Here is a 24,022-nt window from a genome sequence, read left to right on the forward strand (position 1 = left end):
ACGTGGGGCTCCATTTCATGGCTGTGAGATCATGACCTGAGCCAAATCAAGAGTCGGTCGCTTAACCGACGGAGCCACTCTTGGCACCCCTTAAGTTTTAACATTGTTATAAAATAACTGTTGTGGCAGATTCATCATGTATAGTTGATATGTGATCATTACCTTTATGTTTGAGATTCTATCTAACTTCTTATTGCAAAAGCCTGAAAAATGATACAAAGTCACTTTTGGCCAGTAAGAGATTTATAGTTATTATCTAAAAATAAATTTCTCATCGTAAACTGTTAACTGTTTTGTGGCCATTTTCAGTCATGATTTAACATACTTTTTCTTTATTTTATCCCATGATATCAATAGTTGGCCTTAATTTTGAACGTAAAATGTGTTAGCTGCCACTTACTTAGGCATCTTCAAATGGAATTAAAGTTTTGTAATCACCTTTTTTATCTTTCTAATATGTTGATGGCATTTAAAAAGTTTCTTAAGCTAGATCTGAATATATTTTTCTTACATTTGTAATTCTGATACATAAACTTTATAGTATCATGTATGGTAGTGTGGCTTTTTACACTAATGTGAAAATTTTTTTTTTCAGTGTTTATGTGGGGCTTGTAGTAGACAAATATTTTTGTCACCCTTGTTAATTCCATATAAATCTACAGTTTTAGTGCAAGGCTTATTACAAGCAACCTGATAATGTGTCATTTTATTTATTTTTAGTTTATTTTTAACTTTTTAAATGTTTTTATTTATTTTTGAGAGAGAGAAAGAGAGAGACAGAGTAAGTGTGGGGGAGGGGCAGAGAGAGAGGGAGACACAGAATCCCAAGCAGGCTCCAGGCTCTGAGCTGTCAGCACAGAGCCTGACGTAGGGCTCGAACCCATGAACTATGAGATCATGACCTGAGCTGAAGTCGGATGCTTAACCGAGCCACCCAGGTGCCCCTATTTTTTATTTTTTTTGATTGCGCACGTGTTCGAGCAGAGAGTGGGGAGGAAGAGAGAGAGGGGAGAGAGGATCCCAAGCAGGCTCTGTAGTATCAGCAGAGTCTGATGTGGGGCTTGAAACTGTGAACCATGAGATCATGACCTTAGCTGGAGTTGGATACTTACCCAACTGAGCTCCCTAGCCCGTACCCCCCACCCCCTGCCAATTTTATTTTTAGGAATCTCTGTGCTCAATATAGGGCTCGAACTTACAACCCTGAGATCAGGAGTCACATGTTTTACCAACTGAGACAGCCACGTGCCCCAGCAGTGTGTGTGTCATTTAAAAAAGTTAATGATTAGAGTTAGAACCAAACATAAGCAGTTCTAAAAGATTTCTAAGAATTCAGTGTCCTTTCTTTGAGAGTACTCTTTTGAGCAGCATGTTGTTTTCTTTCCTCCTTAGGTCTTTATGAATTTACATTGTTCTTTAGTTTCTTTCTGAGGTTCTTGGGGAGACTTGTTATAAATCTCTGCCTTGTCCCCTTCCTCACATTTGTCATGAGAATGAAGAGGTATTTATTTTTCTTAACATATTTTCATTTCTGTTCCTTCTATTGTTTCTGATGAGATACCATAGTTTCCTGAAGCACAGGATTTCCTGAAGCCATTGTGAGACACCCCAGTTCACGAGATATATATGACAGTTAAAATTTGAAACTTAAAAAATAGTGTTTCCATATTAGAAAGGTTTTGAAGGTACTTCACAAAATTTCTAAAAAAGGACATATAAAGTGGCATATTGGGCCACTAAAATATGAGTATGGAGGGAACATAATTGTAGGGAAAAAAACCTAACAATTTTGAATTTAGGAGTGTAGGTCACCTTAGGGCCATGTAGGATCTTAAAGGAATATGGAAAGAATAAGTAGTTGACTTTTTTGTTCCAGTTTATTGTTTCAAGCCCTAAAACGTTCATAAATATTTTTCAAAACTAAAAGTACTATAATCAAGCTTATGCTGCTGTAAATATTTGTCTTTTCAGCTTTTACAAATACAAAACTGTTATTTGTGTGGGTGGCGGGGGGAGCAGCTACAATTCTCACTTCACGGATGTTTAGATTTTAATTCTTGTGATGTATGTTACTCTGGAGTGATAGTTCTCTTTCAGTTATGAGTACAAAATGAAAATGTCAAAGTTGTTTATTTAGGATAGCCTGTAATTTTGAGAAGTTTTGTAGAACAGGTCCTCTGATTCTATAAATGTTCATTTAGAACTTTGAATCATCATTTCTTACAAAAATTTTATCACCTGAATTTTTCCTTTATGATGCTTTGTCAGCAATGGACATTTGATCAAATTATTAATCTAGGATTCAGCTTCCTCTGTTGATTTGAGTTGTTTTAGAGATACATTAGGTTAGGAGGTATTCTGGTAAGGATCATTGGACTTTTGGTTTTTTTGGTCTTTAATATTTCATACTCCTCTTTGCCTAAAAGTTAGTTACATAGATTTTTTTCTTTTTTATACAAAACATAAAATTTTGTGGTAGTTATTTTGGACAGGTTTCCTATAAAATATAAAGGGGGCACTTGGGTGGTTCAGTCAGTTAAGCATCTGACTTCAGCTCAGGTCTCATGGTCTCATGGTTCGTGGGTTCAAGCCCTGTGTCGGGTGCTGTGCTGACAGCCGGGAGCCTTGAGCCTGCTTCAGATTCTGTGTCTCCCTCTTTGTCTGTCCCTCCCCCGCTCGTGTTCTATCTCTCTTTCTCAAAATGAATAAACATTAAAAAAAATAATTCATTTGGCTTTCTATTGAGGGAATTGTTCATAACCCAAAGTTATAGAGCTGTTTACTTTTTCTAGCAATCCATCATGCAGGTATTGATACATATTGAATGACCAATTTGAATAAAAGTTTTCAGGGTGCCTGGGTGGCTCAGTTGATTGAGTGTCAGCCTTTGGCTCAGGTCAGGGTCTCCCAGTTCGTGGGTTTGAGCCCTGCATCAGGGTGTGTGCTGACAGTGCAGAGCCTGCTTTGGATTCTCTCCCTCTCTTTCTGCCCCTCCTCTGTTCACATCCTCTCAGTTAAAGAAAAAAAAAAAAAAAAAAAAGAAAGAAATATTAAAATAAAAATTTTCTTTGTACTAAAGTTTTATAAACTAGATTTGCATTGTTAGTCTTAAAGTTTTCTTCAAGGAAGGGAGTGCTTCAGGTGAACTTTTTATCTTTGGTCAATTTTTCTTTCTTTTTTTTTTTTTTTGAAAAAAATTTTAAATGTTTATTTATTATTGAGAGACAGAGACAGAGCATGAGCATGGGAGGCACAGAGAGAGAGGAGGAGACACAGAATCCGAAGCAGGATCTAGGCTCTGAGCTGTCAGCACAGAGCCCGACACGGGGCTTGAACTCATAAACCGTGAGATCATGACCTGAGCCAAAGTCCGACGCTTAACCGACTGAGCCACACAGGCGCCCCACTTTGGTCCATTTTACTGTCAGTATTTCATTTCTGTGTTTTTATGTTGTTTTATTTCTTAAAATTTAACTTAAAAAGTTTTTTTAAAGTAAGTTTTATACCTAACGTGGGGCTTGAACTCAAGACCGTGAGATCAAGAGTCCCGTGCTCTGCTGACTGAACCAGCCAAGCACCCCCAGGGTCTGATTTTAGATAGCTTAAAAAAATCTAGAGAATTATATGCTTTAGTAAGCATAGTCCTTAAGTATTCTTTTAATTAACTCTTTTTCAGCTTTTCTAAAGTAAAGGTTGGGGGGGTGGGCGTGTATTGCAGGGTGATTTCTAGCAGCTTTGAAATGTCCAACAGGTCATTTTCTGTTCCAAAAGTTGGAATGTTTTGCTAAGTCAGATGAAGCTTGTTATTTAACATGCTGATTTGTGTTATAGTCAACACATTCTCTAGATGCTTTGTTCACAATACTGCTGGAAAATACCCAAGACTTTAGTGTTTTCAGATAAATGTTTTGTAGGCACCTCAGATAGCAAGTTTATTTTATGAAGCTTTACATTAGGGGAAGTTCATTTATGTGAACATGTTTCTTATGTGAAATGTTTTAGCGTAAGTAATTTCCTGGGCAGAATACTGGTAAAATAACCTGTTAATGATACAGGTATTTAAAATACTGATATTTAAATGACCAATGAAGAGAGTTAAACTCATTCACTATTCACATTGAACACTTAATTTCTGGTGTATTTATCTATTGTTTTCTAATTGGACATGTTATTTTGTCTTTTATAAATACACTCTTTAAACAGTAATTGAGAAATGAAACCGTGTGACTAGAAACTACTTTTTATTGTCTGAATATTGCTAGTTAATGTGGTTCTATTTTCTAATTCCTATTGTAGAGCCTTGTATAGACTAGTACTAGGATTCTCTGTCTTTTCAAGAATAAGAAGCCCTTTTTGTCAAATTAATTGGAGCACATAGTGAAATTCTACTTTTAGTCTCCATTGAAGAAATTACATAATGACCAAGAGCTCCAGAAACTACTGTGAATTAAGTAATACTTTTAAATGAAAAGATTTCTTCTCATTGCTTATGAATACTTTTTTTTTTTTTTTTAATGTTGGCAGATGATCCCGGGGACTCATTGTGTATCTGAGGATTCTAGATTTTAGGTGATCTGGGTCATGTCTAAAATACTCAAAAGTACATTCCCAAATGAGTAACCCTTGAAGAGCAGCCTTGTGCAAGAAAAACATTTATTTTATGCCTGTCATTCATATTCTTTTTTTTCTGTTTAACTTACCACTTAACAAAAATTCAGACCTACAAAAAAATTACGATAGTACAAAGAATTCTTATGTATCTTTCACCTAGATTCTTCAGATATTAATATTTTATTCCATTTGTATTTACCTTTTTTCTCTCTATATGTTATCTGTATTTTTTCCTGAACTTTGTGAGTTGTAGTCATGATATCTCGTTACCCCTAATATATGTATATTTTTCGCCCCTAATGTTTTTCCTAAAAGCAAAGACTATTCATTTTTTTTTTTAATGTTTATTTATTTTTTCAGAGAGTAGGGGAGGGACAAAGAGAGAGGGGGACATAGAATCCAAAGCTGGCTCCAGGTTCTGAGCTGTCAGCACAGAACCGGAAGCAGGGCTCAAACTCACAAGCTGTGAGATCATGACCTAAGCCAAAGTCAACCAACTGAGCCACCCAGGTGCCCCGACTATTCAGTTTTTATGTCTCTGAAAAGTTTCTTAGTCTTCATGTTATTTTCCGACATCGACATTTTTGTAGAATGCTGCCATTTTGAAGAATGGCCCTGTTTGGATTTGTTTTCTTGTGCTTAGAAATATCATAGTAAAATGTATTCCTCTTAGAACATTCATATCAGGAGGAACATGATAGGTGCCATTACTACAGATTTTAACATTGATCACTTAATTGAGGTGGCACCTACTGATTTCTTTCCTTTGATTAGTATGTATGCCATCGAAGCTTTCCTTTGATTATTAGTATGCCATGGAAGCTGGCAGAAGATAGACTGTTTGGTCAGAGATAAAGGACCTTCTTACTCATAGCAGTAGCAATAGTCACTGTGTCAGTATTTGCCCTGCTTCCTCAACTGAATTCTCTACAGGGTGATGTGAACAGGGCAGCCAGGTAACTCCTGCACAAAAGCAGTTGCATTACAGGAGAGGAACTCTGGGCTTAGGAAACTTGAATCTTTCATAAGGGGCAGGAAGTCTGCCTGACGTTTGACCAAGAGGGTGTCATTATCTTTATTATACTGAACATTAAGCAACCTGCCCTTTGCCCTGGAGGAAGACACTATACTATCTCTACCTTCCAGGGATGTTCAGGGATATAGAAATATCCTTTGAAAAGATACTCTGGAACATAGGCAGTGATGTTGCTTGCAAGACCAGGAGAAACATGAGAGACCACAGTGAATTGTCTCCCAACAGTAATATTCTGTTATCTTTAAAGCCTTCTCCCACTAGTTTTTGCGTCTGTTGCATCTGTTGTTTCAATCAGTAATTATGATTGTTGCCAAATGGTGAATTTTATGAATTACTTTCCTCTCTTCCCTGACTTATTCCTGGGTTCTTCACTCCTGCCTCCTGGGGTGGGAACTTCCCAAGTAAACTACCTACTTGCAGGCCTTTCTTTAAGAATATACATTTAGGGGAATTGGGCTACATCACAAGGCACCCCAAAATCATCATGTCTAAAATCCAACTTTTTCTCTCAATTTTCTTGGGTTTTTTTTTTTTAATATTTTCTGTTATCACTTGGCTATCTTTTTTTTTTTTTTAAATAAGTTTGTTTTATTTATTTGAGAGAGACAGAGACAGTGTGCGTGGGGGAGGGGCAGAGAGAGGGAGAGAGAAAATCCCAAGCAGGCTCTGTGCTGCTGGTGGAGGCTGATGGGGGTCTCGAACTCATGAAACCATGAGATCATGACCTGAGCCCAAATCAAGAGTGGGATGCTTAACCGTCTGAGCCAACCAGGCACCCCGGCTATCAGTTTTTCAAGCCAGAAACATGGTTGTGTTTCTCCCCACTCCTCACTGAGCTTTGTGGTTCTTCCTCCTGGCTACCTATTGGTAATCCATACTCCGTTTCATTCCTTGGTACTGTCTTTGCTGGGACTCTGATCAGCTGTTATCTGGACTAACTATTAAGTAGTCTTTCAACTGTTGTTTCCGTTGTTTGTTTCTGTCCACTTCATCCTTTAGAACTTTGCCTGAGTGATCTTTCTAAAATACAAATGTGATTATGTCGGTTTTCTATTTAAAACCCTTGAGAGGCATCCCATCCCCTATAGCTCCTTAACAAGGAACACAAGGTTCTTCATGATCGGTGCTCTTTTTTTTTACAGTTGTCTTTCTTCTCAAGGATCATTGTTTTCTCCAGCAGCCTACTCCCCTGGCAAGTTATGTTCTAGTGTGGAGGTTAGTGAACTTTTTTATAGGGCTAGATGGCAAATAGTTTAGTTTTGCAAGCCGTGTATGGTCTCTGTTACAAATTTTTTTTTTTTTTTCAAACAACCTTTAAAAAGTAAAAACCATTCTTACTACGTGGACCATACAAAACAGGCTGGGTTGGATTTGGCCAACCATAATTTGTGGTCCTTTTCTCTAGCCAAGCAAAGCTAATATGTCATATTTTCATTAGTCTCTGACTTGGTATATGCTATTGATTTCTATCTCATGGAATATTCTTTTCTACATAGGAGACTTCTTCCCATGATACTTCAAATTTTAGCTAATGCGGGAGTGGGGGGCGCCTGGGTGGCTCAGTTGATTAAGCATCCAACTCTTGATTTCTGCTCAGGTCATGAGATCACGGTTTGTGAGATCTGAGATTGAGCCCTGTGTCTGGCTCAGTGCTTACAGCCAGGAGCCTGCTTGGGATTCTTTCCCCCCAGCCCCCCACCTCTGTTCCTCCCCTGTTCTTGCTCTCACAATGTGTTTTCTCTTTCTCTCAAAATAAATAAATAAACTTAAAAAAATTAGTTCATAGGTTAATTTAGTGAATCCTTTTGTGCTCTTTCAGGGCATTCTTCAATCATTTCTATTTTCTTTGCTACCTGCATATCTTGTACATCTTAGGTCACTGCCCTTGTTAGTGACGTAGTTATGTGGATACATGTGTTTCCCTTTTGCTAGAAGAAGCTCATCAATGAGAAAACATATTTCATTGCTATGTCTTTCTGCTCCTAAATGGCTTTACTTGATTTGAATTGAAAGAAAATTTGAAAAAAAAAAAAAAAAAAAAAAAAAAAAAAGGACTGAAATAGGATATGGCTATTGAATATGCTAATACAATATATCTAAAATGGTTATTTATATTTTTTCTTTAAAAAATACATTCAGTTGAAGAGATTATTCTATTCTCTGGTAGATTTTTTTCCCTCTTCATTTAAACATTAATGTAAATTTAGGCTGTGAAAGTATAGGGAGTAATATAATCAACTCTATACAGTTGCCATCCTGGGTGCAAAATAAAAGTCACATAGTTGAAGTCTGTCGTTTTTCCTTTCTTCCTGGCACGTTTATCATTTCCGTGGGTGTTTTTATACTTTGACCACATAATTAATATATCTAAAGATTTATTTATTTTTGAGAGAGAGTGTCAGTGGGGAAGGGGCAGAGAGAGAGAGGGAGACAAAAGATCTGAAGCAGGCTCTGTGCTGACAGCAGCGAGCTTGATGCAGGGCTTGAACTCATGAGCCGTGAGATCATGACCTGAGCCGAAATCACTCAACCGACTAAGCCACCCAAGTGTCCCACGAAATTAATATATCTAAATACAGTATAGATTTGTCTGTTATTAGTTTTTTCACATATGATAGTGTACTTCTGCAACTTGTTTTTTGTTGAGATTTATCCATGTTCATATATGTATTTTCAGTGAATTCATTTTGCTGCACATCATTAATTCTAACATACACGATTTCTCCCATATTTTAACATCTTCGAAATTGTGATACATCTTAAAATCAGTGATGTCACATCCTTATAATTGTTGTTTTCTCTTTATTTGTGGTATATAAATATATGATTATTGTGGTATAGGCCACCATTATATTGTGTGCATTTTATGAAAAAGCCACACTTTATTCTTTTCTGACAATCGGGTTTTTTCAAAATTTTGCTATAAATATACAGAACAGCAGTGAACATTGATTTACCTGTGGGTTTTTAAAAATCTTTTAAATTTTAAATTTTTAATTTTTTTGTACCTATGTGAATTTCTGTAGGCAGGATGTATATCTGGAAGAATTGCTAGATTATGGACTATGTTCATTTTCAGCTTTGCTCCCTAAAGTGATTGTACTTCTTTACCTTCTGTGGACCTACAACTTTTTAACATTGGGTATTGTCCTCCTTTTTGTCAGTCTGATGGGTATAAAATGGCATCTTACTGTAGTTTTATTTTATTTTATTTTATTTTATTTAAAAAAAATTTTTTTTAACGTTTATTTATTTTTGAGACAGAGAGAGACAGAGCATGAATGGGGGAGGGTCAGAGAGAGGGAGACACAGAATCCGAAATAGGCTCCAGGCTCTGAGCTGTCAGCACAGAGCCCGACGCGGGGCTCGAACTCACGGACTGCGAGATCGTGACCTGAGCCAAAGTCGGCCGCTTAACCGACTGAGCCACCCAGGCGCCCCTCTTACTGTAGTTTTAATGAGTGTTTTCCTTATTACTAATGGGGCTGACGATTTTTTTTAATAAGTCATTTGTCATGCATTTCCTTACCTGTGAATTGCTTGTATATATTTTTTTATCCACTTTTCTACTGAATTTTGCCAAACACAATATGATTTCTTCAGATCTTTTGTTAGTTATATGTGTTGCCAGTATCTTCGTTTCTATGGCTTATCTTTGTTTGTGTTATCATTGAATAAATACATACAAATTTTAAATTTTAGTAAAGTCAGCTTTTCCCATCTTTTCCTCGTTGTGCCTTTTCTTTGTTTTAAAAAAAAAATCTTTTCAGAGGTTTGTGATTTGTTAAAAACATAACATTAATTTTAAACTGAAAGGTATAAAAATACAAACCTCTAGGCTGACCCTGGTGTATTTTGTGTTGTAAGACATTTATAGATGCAGAGGTTTGTTTTTTTTTTCTTCCCCCTTTAATGTTCTTTAGAATTGAAAGGTAGAAATATCTATAGTTGGTGAAGGTTTTCCCCCTCTTTACATTTATCCTCTTGAAAATTCTAGCACTTCAGTTGGAGAATAGTTAGAGCATGTGGGTGTGAAACTGTTTAAATGTAATGAGGGACAAACACAGCAATGTAAAATTCTCATAATAAGTTCACAGGGGTCATTATATGTTAAAAACTTGGAAAATAACTAACTGGAGGGTTTTTTGTTTTTTAAATAATAAAGCATTTTTTTTTTTTTTAAATAATAAAGTTTTTGGATGGGGTAGGGTGAGGTGGGTAGCCATTCCAAAATGAAGCATATGGGTTACCTATTCAGTCCATACAAAATATAAAAGAGTTTATAAACTCTTTTACCTTTGAAGTTTGTACATATTAAAGAAAAAAAGGCCGGAGTGTGGGGCGCCTGGCTTGCTCAGTCAGTGGAGTATGTGGCTCTTGATCTTGGGTTTGTGAGTTCAAGCCCTACTTTGGGTGTAGAGACATTACTTAAAGAAAAAAATCTTTAAAAAAGGCAAGAGTGATTAAATTCAGGGAAATTAACTTAATTAAAAAAAATAGCACCCAAAATTTGAACTTACAAGTGCAAATAATTTATAAAAGAGTTTTCTGTTGGATTAAATTAGTAGTTTTTTTCTTTTTCTTCCACAAAATATGATGTATTTCTTTGAAGTTGTCCTAAAAAACACTGATAGATTCATCTATATTTTATTGTCACAAACTAAAGTTTAGGTACTAATGAAGGAAGCTAAACTTTTTTTCTTTTGCTTCAAGTAATTGAATCTTTAAACTTCAAACTTGTAACTGAGAATAGGCTAATTGTAGTAAGATATAAGTATGGTAAAGGTAGAATTAAAATAATATTAAAACATCATTTGATAGTATTCACAGTGGGTTTAGTTGTAAGATGTTTAAAAAGTGAATTTGATACAACTTTCATAGATTACTAACTCATTTATCATTTGAAAAATAAGTTGAAATTAGGCCAATTAGTAGAAATTTAAACTTCAGCTCAAATTGTACAGCTTTTATGTAAAGGTTTTCATTCGTGGTATCACCATAAGTATTTCATGGGCTGTTACATGATTTTTTGAGAGGACATACAACAAATTCATGTTAATATAATAAAATATTGTGGTTATGAGAGGTTTCAAAATTGGTCAAAATACCATTGCAGTAACAAATTGTTTAATTCCTGGCTTTAATCAATCACTGTGTCATTAAAATAGTGTAATACTTGTTTTTAGTATTCTTCTCTGTATTTAATACCTTATCTTTCAGTTTTAAAGCTCTTAAGAAAAATGTCCCTTAATCCCCTCTATGAAATGTTGACAGATTTTCAGTTGAAGCATATTTTCTAGGTATACCTATTTTCTAGGTATATTCATGAAAGCAAAATTTTTCTGGGTAAATCAAGTTGGAATAATCTATTATTTACATGAAACTAGATTATAGACAATATTGCTACTTGAAGACTTCATTCTATCTCCTTTGATCTCTTTGTCAGACTTTGTGAACTCAAGGCACGGACATTTGTACAAAACTTTGAGTTATAATACAACTTATGTTTGCTGTATCTTAGAAAAAAGTAAGTTTGAAAAGATGTGTGGCGCTAACACAGCTTTAGGTTTTATTCATTTAACTCTTTTCTAGACTTTGTGAGGAATGCAAAAGTCGTTTACGAACAGCGTAATTCCTCTTTGGCCCACTAGCTGAGTGAATTAGGTTGACCCTGTTATTTTCAAAAAGACATTCTGCAGGGTTGAAAGTCATTATATTGATGCACAAAGCTCCTTTCTTGGAATGGCTTACTTTCTGATTTGCATATAAAAATGTTTCGGTAAAGACCACCTTCCCTAAAGTGCTTTTACTTCTCTGAAAAAGTTTTGCTTTTGAATACTACCTCCTCTAAAGTGTTTCACTTCTTCTAACTTCATCATACCTGAAGTGTGTCAGGAAAAGGATTGAGAGCCACTATTCAGATTTAGAATTTTGGATTCTTTTACTGCTAAGCATCTTTAAAAATGCCTTTTGTGTTACATAAGAGAAGTGTTAATTTTGAATGTATTGCACTAGAAGGAGAGGAACTAGAATTTAGCAGAGGATATTGGGAATTTGTGTGGTGGGAGATAGATAATCAGAAAGAGATGGTAGGTCAGAGGAAGAGATCGGTAATATTTTGAGGACAGAATGTGAAGTGCTGTTTTGACGTACCCAGGTCAGATCTTGAGGTTTAATTGAGATGAGAGAAAGAGGGCTAGAAGAAACGTTTGGATCCCAGTAAAGACCAGAATAGGCTGGCGATCTGGTGTAGTAGGGACTGCTTGTGTGGGGTGGGGGGATGGTGGTAGTGGTGGTGTTTTCTTTGGTTTTTAGCATGCGCAATGATTTTTACATAGCGCTTTTCAGTCTTTTTGCCTCTGGTGCTGATCATAGCTGCTGGAAGGCAGTTATAATCTGTAATGTATGTTTGGTAATTTGACTGAAGACATCATTCTCTTAGTGAACTAGGTACTACTCTAACAGTGTAGAACATACCATTACTGTTTTCACGTAGGATAATCCTCCCGACTCTGTTAGCTTTGATGCCATTAGGTTAAAGGTGCTTTGGTACATTTTACTGACAAAACAGTCTTAACTGTATTTTTCATTTCCTGTTCCATTTGTCTCCTTTTAAAGAGTTTGGTAATAAGTTCATTTTTGAAAGTGAACTTCACTTGTATCTACCTTATTTTAATACATATCCTGGAAACAGTTGATAGGTATGTGCAGAAAAGAACTCCGAAAGCAGGGTTTTTATGTAAACAGAATCAAAGGTTTACTTTGATCTAGTGTAGCTATTTGCTTATTTCTAGTTCAGTGAAAATATTCCCTAAGGTAACTTGCATTGAGGTGACTTCTTTTTTGTTGGTTGTTGTATTTTTTTTTTTTTTTTTGATTGTGGAATAGTAGCTACAAATTTAATGCTTTGGTCTCTTATCCCTGTTTATTATGAGATAATTTTTTAGTGCCCTGAGCTTCTCTTTAAGTAAAAAAAAAAAAAAAAAAACTTCTTAAAAGACTTTCATTTTATTTGTTATTTTCATTTATTGTTGTTCATCTTTAGAAATACTGTTCTTTTTCATATTTATGTTTTAAATTGAAACCTGATGCTTTTAGTAATGTAATAATTTCTGTACTTTCCACTGATGGTCTGAAAGACCTGGGGATTATTCAGTAGTCATTTGGGAATGCCCAGCTAATAATGTGGGTTTCTATAGAGTTTTAAGTGTAATGTTTAATATTTGTCAAGAACTCAAATGAAAAAATAGAAAGCTCATTTGTTATAGCTATGGATGACATCAAGCTCTAGGTGTTAGTACAGCTAGGCCTGATGAATTAGATTTAAAAATAGAGATTTGAAAACCACAATGAAATACCACTTCACACCCATTAAGATGGCTATTATAAAAAAGAAGAAAAAAAATAGGTGTTGTTGAGGATATAGAGAAGTTGGAACCTTTGTGCACTACTGGTTGGAGTTTGAATGGTACAGCTGCTCTGGAAAATATAGTGATTCCTCAAATTAAAAATAGAATTATTATATAATCAGGAATTCCACTTGTGGGTATATACACAAAAGATTTGAAAGTACAGTCTTGAAATTTGTACATCCGTGTTCATAGTAGCATTATTCATGATAGTCAAAAGGCGGAAGCAACCCAAATATCTTTTTTTTTTTAAGATTTTATTTTTAAGTAATCTCTACACCCAATGTGGGACTTGAACTCACAACCCCAAGATCAAGTGTTGCATGCTCCACTGGCTGAGCCAGGCAGGCACCCACCCCCCAATATCTTTCGATGGCTGAATGAATAAACAAAATATGACATATACATACAATGGAATATTACTTAGTCTTAAAAAGGAGGGGAATTCTGACACTGCTATGTGGATGAACCTTGAATACATTATGCTAAGTGAAGTAAGTCAATCGTAAGAGCAAATACTGTACAATTTCATATATGTGGTACCTAGAGTAGTTAAATTCATACAGAGCATAGAATGGTGGTTGCCAGGGGCTGGGGCAGGGGACATTGGACAGTTGTTTAATGGGTAGAGTTTCAGTTTTGGAAGAGGAGAAAAGTTCTGGAGATGGATGCTAATGATTGTTGCACAACAGTGTGAATATATTTGATACCATTGAACTGCACACTTAAAAATGATAAATTTTGTGTTTTGCATATTTTATCATAATTTTTTTAAAAAGTACATTTAAAAATTGAGATTTGCACAAGTAAGAGAAAGTTGAGTGAAGAGAATGCAAAGGCATCATTGCGTTTACTCAAATCTATTTGTGCTGTCACGTACATTTTGAAGAAGAACCCAGTTACCTATGGGCTTGTATAAGTTTGGCAGAATTGTTCAGAATTTTAATATTGGCTAATAAATTGAATGTAAGATAGTAAAGTATTTCTGTTTTTGCTTCCTCCCTTTTCAGAAAGCCTGAAAAGGGAAAAAAGTAGAAAACCTGGTTAGTGGTGGTCAGACAGACTCAGGTTTGTGGGTGTCAATGTTGGTTACATTGCTGTTTTGGTAATTGTAAAAGGATGTGAAAAATTTGGATACAATTCAGATGGGTCTTAAAGTCTTTTAGAGGGTTGGAAAAATAAGGCCCTATTAAAGTACCTGAGATTATTAAGCTTGAGGAATGGAAGCTTAATGGTTGCTCTCACAGGAGTCTTCACCGTCCTCTGAGTGATATATTATAGGCAGCCCCAGCTCACAAAGGGGTAGTGTTTCAAAACTTCATTTCTTAGTCAGTTGATAAGAACAAATGACAAAGTCATAAATAATAAAGCTACAGAGGTATAATGTAATTTGAATTGCAGTGAAAATAATAGGTGATAATAGTATTGTACTGAGTCTGTGTTTTAGACTCCATGGACTTAAGCAGCTCCTGTACTCTCCTTACTTACTGTACTGTATAAAATCCATTAACTTCAAGTATAAGATACTCTTATCAGACCATGAGTTTTATCTGATGGAGGATTGGGAGAAGAAAAGACTTAATACCTGGATATGGCAGGGAGTCACAGTGGCCAAGTTAGTTAGTAATTTAGAGTTCTTTGCTTGTGGTCCTTTATGATAGCTGTCTCCAGCACCACCCTCACCCTTTCTTATGTGTTATGTATATGATGGGACATTCCTATCTGTGTTTATTTTCTAAAGTCTCCTTTGAGATTGGCTCTGCCCAGCACAGTGCTTGGTGAGGGGTAATTTTCTGAGTTTCCTTTAGTTAACCTTGGTTGGGGCTCTTGGCTTGTTTGCCTTCTAGCTCGGCATGTTGGGGAAGAAAAGGTAGGAACAGCAGAGTTCAGAAAAAAAATTTCTTTTAATATATTTTGTTTAACATTTATTTATTTTTGAGAAACAGAGAGTGAATGGGGGAGGGGCAGAGAGAGAGGGAGACGGAAATCCCAAGCAGGCTCCAGGCTCTGAGTGGTCAGCACAGAGCCTGACGTGGGGCTTGAACCCACGGACTGCAAGATCAAGACCTGAGCCGAAGTCAGAAGTTCAACCGACTGAGCCACCCAGGCGCCCCCAGAGTTCAGAAATTGTAGTAGTTTCTTAAATATCAGTATGTCAGTTACCTGGATCTCAGCTGTTGTTCATATAACACCTCGCTTTCAAATGGCATGGGATTGGCATAGGGTGCCTGAGTGGCTCAGTTGGTTAAGCGTCTGACTTCAGCTCAGGTCATGATATCACGCTTCGTGAGTTTGGGCCCTGCCTTGGGCCCTGTGCTGACAGCTCCCTCTCTCTGTGCCCCTCCCCCACTCATGCTCTGTCTCTCAAAGATGAATAAATGTTAAAAAAAATTTTTTTAATGGCATGGATTGGCCAAGAGTGGTATGCATTCTATTCCCTAGGATTTCATCCTCGTCTTTTGAGACTTGAGCACCTTGAATAGGTAGGGCTTAAATTTGCTACTGTTTTTGTATAAACTAGATCATTTTTTCTCAGATGTTAGTGTGAATCTAAATGGCCTTGGGAGCTTGTACACATGCAGATGCCTGGACCTCACTACAGACCTACTGAATCAGGATCTTTCTGGGTGGAGTTTTAAATATTTTCACTTAACTCTTTATTAAGGAAAAGTGTAAACATTCAAAAGTAGAAACGCTTTTTACTTGATCATCAAGATCCTATGAAGTATAGTATATGGCTAATTTCATTTTATTCATATCCTCATCTGTTTTCTCTATTATTTTGAAGCAAATCCCAGTATATTATTTCATCTCTAAATATGAAATCTATATATTTTATAATTTTTTTTTAATGTTTATTTTTTTTTTCCACATTTTTTATTTATTTTTGGGACAGAGAGAGACAGAGCATGAACGGGGTAGGGGCACAGAGAGAGGGAGACACAGAATCGGAAACAGGCTTCAGGCTCTGAGCCATCAGCCCAGAGCCTGATGCGGGGCTCGAACTCACGGACCGCGAGATCGTGACCTGGCTGAAGTCGGACGCTTAACCGACTGCGCCACCCAGGCGCCCTTTAATGTTTATTTTTGAAGGCGAGAGAGCATGAGCAGGAAGGGGCAGAGAGAGAGAGAGGGAGACACAGAATCCGAAGCAGGCTCCAGGCTCCGAGCTGTCAGCACAGAGCCTGACACGGGGCTCGAACTCACAAGTCATGAGATCATAACCTAAGCTGAAGTCAGATGCCCAACTGACTGAGCAATATACATACATAGTGAAAATTAAAGTGGTAAAAAGGATATACAATGAAAAGTAAATCTTTGTCATTTGCCTCCAGAATTCTTGTTACTCTCCTCTGAGGCAAAGAAACCCACACTTTATATGTATACAGATATTCAGTGTATATGCAAATATATACATATGTAATTCTTTTTTTTTTTTAAGTGTATTGATTTTGAGAGACAGAGAGAGTGAGTAGGGGAGGAGCAGAGAAAGAGGGGGGCAGAGGATCCAAAGTGGCTTCCATGCTGACAGCAGAGAGGCCGATGCCGGGCTTGAACTCCTGAGCTGTGAGATCATGACCTAAGCTGAAGTTGGACATTGAACCAACTGAGCCACTCAGGCACCCTAATAATTCTATTGTAAAGTACACATTTTTCTGAATCTTGCTTTTTTCATACAACAATATGGGAATCAGTCCATAACAGGGTAGATTATTTTCATTCTTTTTTTTTTTTAACTTTATTTTTTATTTTTTAAAATTTGCAGCCAAATTAGCCCATAGTGAAGCAATGATTTCAGGAGTAGATTCCTTAATGCCACTTACCCATTTAGCCCATCCCCCTCCCACAACCCCTCCAGCAACCCTCAGTTTGTTCTCCGTATTAATGAGTCTCTTCTGTTTTGTCCCATTCCCTGTTTTTATATTATTTTTGTTTCTCTTCCCTTATGAGTGAAGTCATGATTTTTGTCTTTCTCTGACTGACTAATTTCATTTAGCATAATACCCTCCAGTTCCATCCACGTAGTTGCAAATGGCAAGATTGTAGTTGGTCTTGTATTTACCCAGTGTTTTTTGAATGAGTGTTTAGGTTATACTGCATGAATATTCTTTTACTATATCTGAGGTGCCTGATTCTATGTCAGTTTTGTTAGATATTGTCAAATTACTTTTCCTTTGTATGATAATACATGGTTTTCTAGGCTCACCGGTTCCCTTTTAAAGATGCTTTTCATGTCTCTCCTATTTATGTTCATGCATTTCTTTAAATCCACAAGTATATTTATAATAGATGTTTTAGAAATTTTTTTGTGTCAGTTTCATCATCTGTTTCTCTCAGTCTATTTCTGTGGGTGTCGATCACAGAAGTGGTTTGAAATGGGAATCACGGTAATGCTAAATTGTTGAAGATAAGGTTGGCGGCCCTCACAAACATTAAGTGAATTAGATGATGGGTTCAATATGTTTAGAAGGAGTTTTCCCTGTGGCTTCACCTCATTAAAAGGAGAAAAATTGGTGGAATTTTGAAACTTCTTCTGATGCTGGATGAAATGGTTTGGAACCCAGAATTTCAATTTACAATTTTTTCTTACACATTGAACATCAAATCTTAATTTGTCTAATAAGGTTTTATTGCTCATTTCTTACTAGATCCAGGTCAGTTTAGGAATGTGGTAGGTAGTTATTAAGAAGTGTTTATTTATTTTGAGAGAGAGCAGGAGCAGGGGAGGGGCAGAGAGAGAGGAAGAGAAAATCCCAAGCAGGCTCTGCACTGTCAGTGCAGACCCCAGTGTGGGGCTCAAACAGTCGAACCAGGAGATCATGACCTGAGCTGAAACCAAGAGTTGGATGCTTAACCAACTGAGCCACCCAGGTGCCCCAGAAATAAAATCTTAAAAAAAAAAAAAAAATTTAGGAAGTTGAAGGAGGCATAAATTTATGCCCCAAGAGGGCAATGTATTTTCCTGTTCTTTTACTACACCCTAGCTATGTGACCTTGGCCAATTACCTAATTCCTCTTGAGTTTTAGTTTTCTTAACAGCAAATTGGGAAGATATTAATATGGTTAAATAAAATATTGCAAATAAAGCATTTATTAAACTTCTGCATAGTAATTCCTTCCATAGGTGGTAACTCTTAATATTTTAAATATTTTACATATATTACATACTGTGATGGCAATCTGTTGTTTTTGAATTAAGGAATTGATGTTTGATTTGTTAAAACAGTATGAGACGGCCTGGTTAATACAATATAGATTTTTAAATTGTGGGGAGTGGAAATATTTTAAAATTAATTTGACCAACTCATATTTATTGAGCACCAACTCTATATCCTGGGCACCTTGTTTCAGATCTAGTGTGAAAGACTGATGGATACACTCACAATTGGAGTGTAATGTAATATCATGTCATGAATGCTAATTAGAAGAACATAGAAGCTTTTATTGAGCACTGAATGCCCAACTGTGGCCTAGAGAGTGAGTGGCGAGTGTGTGTTCCAAGTAAATCTTCAGCAAGAAGGTATTGCATCACTTTGATCTGAATGTAAAGAAGTCCACTTAAGTGTACAAGGGTGGATGTGGAAAAAGATGTTAAGTAAGGAGAACATCATGCAAAAGACCTATGTCTTATTTACAATTTTTACAATTGATTATTTTTTCTGGGGCATTTCTTGAACTTTAGCTATAAGGAATGTGACTCTCTTTATGCAGTGTATGTTTTCTTTCCTTGTCATTGGTTCATAAATGATAATTTGGTGATAGAATGCTTTACCTTTGCCAAATGTGTATAGTTAAGGGATCTGTATTTTTCCCTTTTGGGAGAAAAATGGTTGGCATAGTTGCTAGGGTATATCTTGGCCATTACAGCTGCTTGGTAGATATTTTTTGGTTAACTAAATGCACTCAGTTTTTTATTCCCAGGCTTATATGCAATACTCAAAATAGCTGAAGGTTTAATTAGCTAAGATGGAGATACTAAAATGCTTATCTTCTCTAAGGGAAAAAAATCTTAATGGAGTTTAATTATTTTTATAAATTATGGACTTGACCCTTGAAAGTTTTCTTTGAGATTTAAAATTAAAAACAATTTTTTTTTTGTAGTTAATAATGTCTTTTTCTTTCCTCCCTCTCCCCCCCGCCCCCCACCAGGTATGGCCTCACAAGTCTTGGTCTACCCACCGTATGTTTATCAAACTCAGTCAAGTGCCTTTTGTAGTGTGAAGAAACTCAAAGTAGAGCCAAGCAGTTGTGTATTCCAGGAAAGAAACTATCCACGGACCTATGTGAATGGTAAAAATATTGGAAATTCTCATCCTCCCACGAAGGGTAGTGTTTTTCAGACAAAGATACCATTTAACAGACCTCGAGGACACAACTTTTCGTTGCAGACAAGTGCTGTTGTTTTAAAAAACACTGCGGGTGCTACAAAGGTCATAGCAGCTCAGGCACAGCAAGCTCAAGTGGAGGCACCTCAGATTGGGGCGTGGCGACACAGGTTCAATTTCCTAGAAGGCCCCCAGCGATGTGGATTGAAGCGCAAGAGTGAGGAGTTGGATAATCATAGCAGCGCAATGCAGATTGTTGATGAATTGTCCATACTTCCTGCAATGTTGCAAACCAACATGGGAAATCCAGTGACAGTTGTGACAACTACCACAGGAACAAAACAGAATTGTACCACTGGAGAAGGTGACTATCAGTTAGTACAGCATGAAGTCTTATGCTCCATGAAAAATACTTATGAAGTCCTTGATTTTCTTGGTCGAGGCACTTTTGGCCAGGTAGTCAAATGCTGGAAAAGAGGGACAAATGAAATTGTAGCAATCAAAATTTTGAAGAATCACCCTTCTTATGCACGTCAAGGTCAAATAGAAGTGAGCATATTAGCAAGACTCAGTACTGAAAATGCTGATGAATATAACTTTGTACGAGCTTATGAATGCTTTCAGCACCGTAACCATACTTGTTTAGTTTTTGAGATGCTGGAACAAAACTTGTATGACTTTTTGAAACAAAATAAGTTCAGCCCCCTGCCACTAAAAGTAATTCGACCCATTCTTCAACAAGTGGCCACTGCACTGAAAAAATTGAAAAGTCTTGGTTTAATTCATGCTGACCTCAAACCAGAAAATATTATGCTGGTGGATCCTGTTCGGCAGCCATACAGGGTTAAGGTGATAGACTTCGGGTCGGCCAGTCATGTATCAAAGACTGTTTGTTCAACATATCTACAATCTCGGTACTACAGGTAGGTGACAACTACCTTTTGGCTCTTTAATAAATGTTGAATTTTGGCTAAATGAAATAATTTTGTGTGTGTACATGGTAAAAAAGATGGCTTGGGTAAATAAATAAATCCAGACAAGATTGGTTTAGGTTTGAGGTGTTAAGAAGATTTTTAAGATTTAGGCATAAAATCTGCCTAAACAGAGTAGAAATCTCCCCAGCAGCTCCATGCCAAAGTTCCATGACCTGAAGGAATGATAGGTTATTAATGATGATCAAACAGAAGTCTTCAAATGTTGGGAAAGGGTTCATAGTAATTTTTGTATATATCTTTGAGTATTTTGGCACTTAAGAGAACTAGTTTATTAAAGGTAATTAGATGTGACTGAATACTTAGATACGAATTCAGAAAGTTATTTTGATTAGTGATACTGAATTTCAGACACACTTCATGGCTGCCTTGAATGTTTAGGCGACTTTTCCATAACAGGTTTGATTATGCTTCCATCTATGTGTTATGGGTAATGTTATTTTGGTGTTGGTGCTGTGGGTGGAATTTAAAAAAGAAAATAATTTCCATGTAAATACTGATAAAGTGCTATAGTGTCATGATTAATACAATGCTAGCTTGGAGTGTCAATATGTAGTCTTACGGGCTAATGATTACCAGGATTCAAAATATCTTCTTGAGTATGTAAAATGGTTTTGGATTCATGGTTCTATAATTTTGAGATACTGTTTTCATTTCAGCTAGAATGAAATATACTCTAGAGCCCCAAAACAGTGGGCAAATACAGGAGCTTGCCAATATTGGCCGTTTTGTGAGTTAGTGAATAGACAGATACATGCAGTTTGTTGTTTAAGATTGTTAGAACATGAGGATTATAAATTTAGGCCCAGCAAGGGTTGTTTATTTTTCTGGTTTTGTATCTACCTTTTTACTATACCTCTCATTCTGATTAGTGTCTTACAAATACATACTTTAGTACCCAGGACACTATATAGGATAAGTTAATTAGCTACTACAAAAAATGAACTCCAGATATATGCCCTACCATCAGTAGGTTATTAGAAGGAGTCCCATATATATCACTTAGTGACAGTTTATTAAAATATATATTAGAAATTAGGAATATAGTCTAATTATTCTTTAGTATATTCCTGGTTGTAAGATTTTTGGTATTAGAGTGCTAGATACTATTCTTAAAACCTTTTACATGATTTAAAAGCTTTGTAGTTGTATTACAGTATTAAGTCTTATTTAATATATAATTACATTTATTTGATCCTCTGTATTTCTGACAGATTTTTTTTTAATGTAATGGAATACAGGATTAGTTTTTAGTTCATTTTTTTTGCTGGAATAAGTATTTTAAAATCTTATTTAACAGCATGAGAAGAGTAGTGTTTTTTTTCCCTTCCCTTTGTACTCTATGGGTTCTGTCTTAAGAGCTTTTAGTTGTCAGCTAGCATATTATATAAACTCTAGGCTCCAGCTGCTTGGGCTCTATATTTAGTTCACTTGTTAGTAAATGACTTCATTTTATTTGGGTCCTGCATTATACTGCATATCAGATTTAGCTCCGTGTGATACCTATACTCCTTTTCTTTATTGAAATCTTTTGGATGAGAGTAAAAAAAAAAAAAAAAAAAAAAAAAAAGCTTTATTTTTTACACTTGAGACATTTATTAAACATTTATTAAATATTTCAAGGGAGTAAAAGAAATCCTTTAAAAAGCAATCTGAAATGCTAAATATTTTATGATGTTGATTTCTAGCATTGGGCCTTTGCACAAATATTAGCTTCTGTTGAGAATGAGAAAAAAAAAAGCTATGAATAATTGCTAAGTACAATTACTAAGTTTTGAATTTGTTTTTATATATAAATTTCAAGTAGATAATTTACCTGAGTTTTAGAAGGTATACATACAGTTGCTAAATTGCAGATTCTTTGTTTAGAGTTAAAAAAAAAAATGAGGTTCTAATTTGTAAACAAGGACTCTGCTAGTAGCATTTTGATTTATGTTGCTTGGACAAAAACCTTTTAAAAGGACTTTATGCTAATTAGATCCAAGAGTTAGAAGAGTTAATACTAAGGTAGACTGGTGAAAGTGTCACATAGTCCTTAATCATGTGCTGTTTTAATATCTAGTGTAATTTTGCATGAAAATAGCAGGTAAACCATTAATCTTTTTCAATATTTGTTCACCAATTTTGGCTTAGTTTTTTACCAAGTTTACTTATAAATTTGAGTAGACAGTAAGCAAAAGTGTCTTATACTTGATTTTTAACTTTTTGTTAAAAATATGTTGTATTTAAAAAATGAAAGCAGGAAGTGGAAACTTACCAAATTAAATATTTTTGAGCTAATCACACTATGAACACACATACCCCAAGTTCCAAGGTAAACGATTTGTGTTTAAACATAGGTTCATGTCTTATTCTGTTTCTTTGAACTGGGCAACACAGAAATGTGTTGGGATATCTTAAAATAGCCAGGGGACAGTGGCCAGAAATTGTTGACTACTATAGATGGTGAGGCTGTCTACCTCTTGCAGTGATATAAGCCAGAAGTACATGCTAAGGGCATTGATTTGCTCAAGGTCAGCATGTTCTAAATTCAGCTGCATGAGTATGGTTTCTGTCAAGAACACACAGGGCTCTTGAACGCATAAAAGGTTTTAGCAGCAGAAGGTGCTGTGTTTCTGAGGTGCGGTGGCAGCATTCGGGTCATGAATCTTTTTCTCTTAAATATAGAATTCTAGCCTGTGGTTTGAGTCACTTCAGAACATACAGACCGGAAAGTGTGCTTGCTGTAAAGTAACCTGAAAAGCAGTTGTATACTGAGTTGTATACAACTCAGTTGTAGTTTACTGAGTAATTTAGCATTCATTCATTGTTGTTGTGGTACAGAATGCTTTCTGTTTTGCCTGTAATAGTTGACAGAATGGTATGTAATGAATGAGAAACAATTAATTTAGGCTTATCAGTTTTTGTTTAGGGTATCCCCATCCCCTTATGCCTTTTTAGACCCAGAAGTATCAAAGACAAAGTTCCTATAACAAAATTAAGTACAGAGAATGACTAATACTTGATGTAGGTTGCTCCTATGATAATAGAAGACTGTGTATGTATACTACATTTTTTTCAGGTGCTTTTATTTGTATTTCCTAGTTTGTTTCTTATGTCTCATCCCTATGAGTTAGGTAAGACAACTGGTAGAATTCCTATTTGAATAGGTAAAAACTGAGGCTCATAGAAGTCAAACAGGTCCAAATTCACACTCCAAGTTTAACTCAATTTTTGTTGAGTCCTTTTTATGTGCTGGCACTGTGCTAGGAATACAGATGTGATTAAACATGATTTCATAATTTGATAGAGGAGAAAAATAGTTTGTCTCAAGAAGTCCTAAGGTACAGGGGTGTACAGGGAGCTGTGGGAGTACAGAGGAGAGCACTTAACCTAATTTGAGCATTCAAAGAGGCTTCCAGGGAGAAATGACCCCTGTGTGAGCTTTGAGAGTAGAGAAGGAGTTAGGTTGACTAGCATTAAAGTGTTCTCTTTCACTAAACCACCCTTACCTAAAAAAACTCAGTATTGGCTAAAATTCCTGGCAATTTCTTCTCTGTATCATGAAACAGTTATTTTTATTTAGAAATCTGAATAAAAGGTTGTCAGTGGGTTTTCATTTTAACAGAAGTTTTAATTGAAATTTCCAAAAGTCTATAATGAAGTAGT

General features: G+C 35.9%; 1 protein-coding gene across 5 annotated transcripts in view; it reads left to right on the top strand.

Moving 5' to 3' along the window:
- Positions 1-24,022, top strand: part of HIPK3 (homeodomain interacting protein kinase 3) — a 92,526-nt gene that overhangs the window by 10,930 nt on the left and 57,574 nt on the right. For all 5 annotated transcript variants that reach the window (XM_030333092.2, XM_030333093.1, XM_030333091.2 and 2 more), the window contains one exon: positions 19,207-20,305. In XM_030333092.2, coding sequence (XP_030188952.1) covers positions 19,209-20,305 — 1,097 coding nt within the window. In that variant the 5' untranslated portion in view covers positions 19,207-19,208. Of the gene's footprint in view, positions 1-19,206; positions 20,306-24,022 lie in introns of those variants that run through there.

This window comes from Lynx canadensis, chromosome D1 (assembly GCF_007474595.2).
Source record: "Lynx canadensis isolate LIC74 chromosome D1, mLynCan4.pri.v2, whole genome shotgun sequence".
Taxonomy (NCBI): domain Eukaryota; kingdom Metazoa; phylum Chordata; class Mammalia; order Carnivora; family Felidae; genus Lynx; species Lynx canadensis.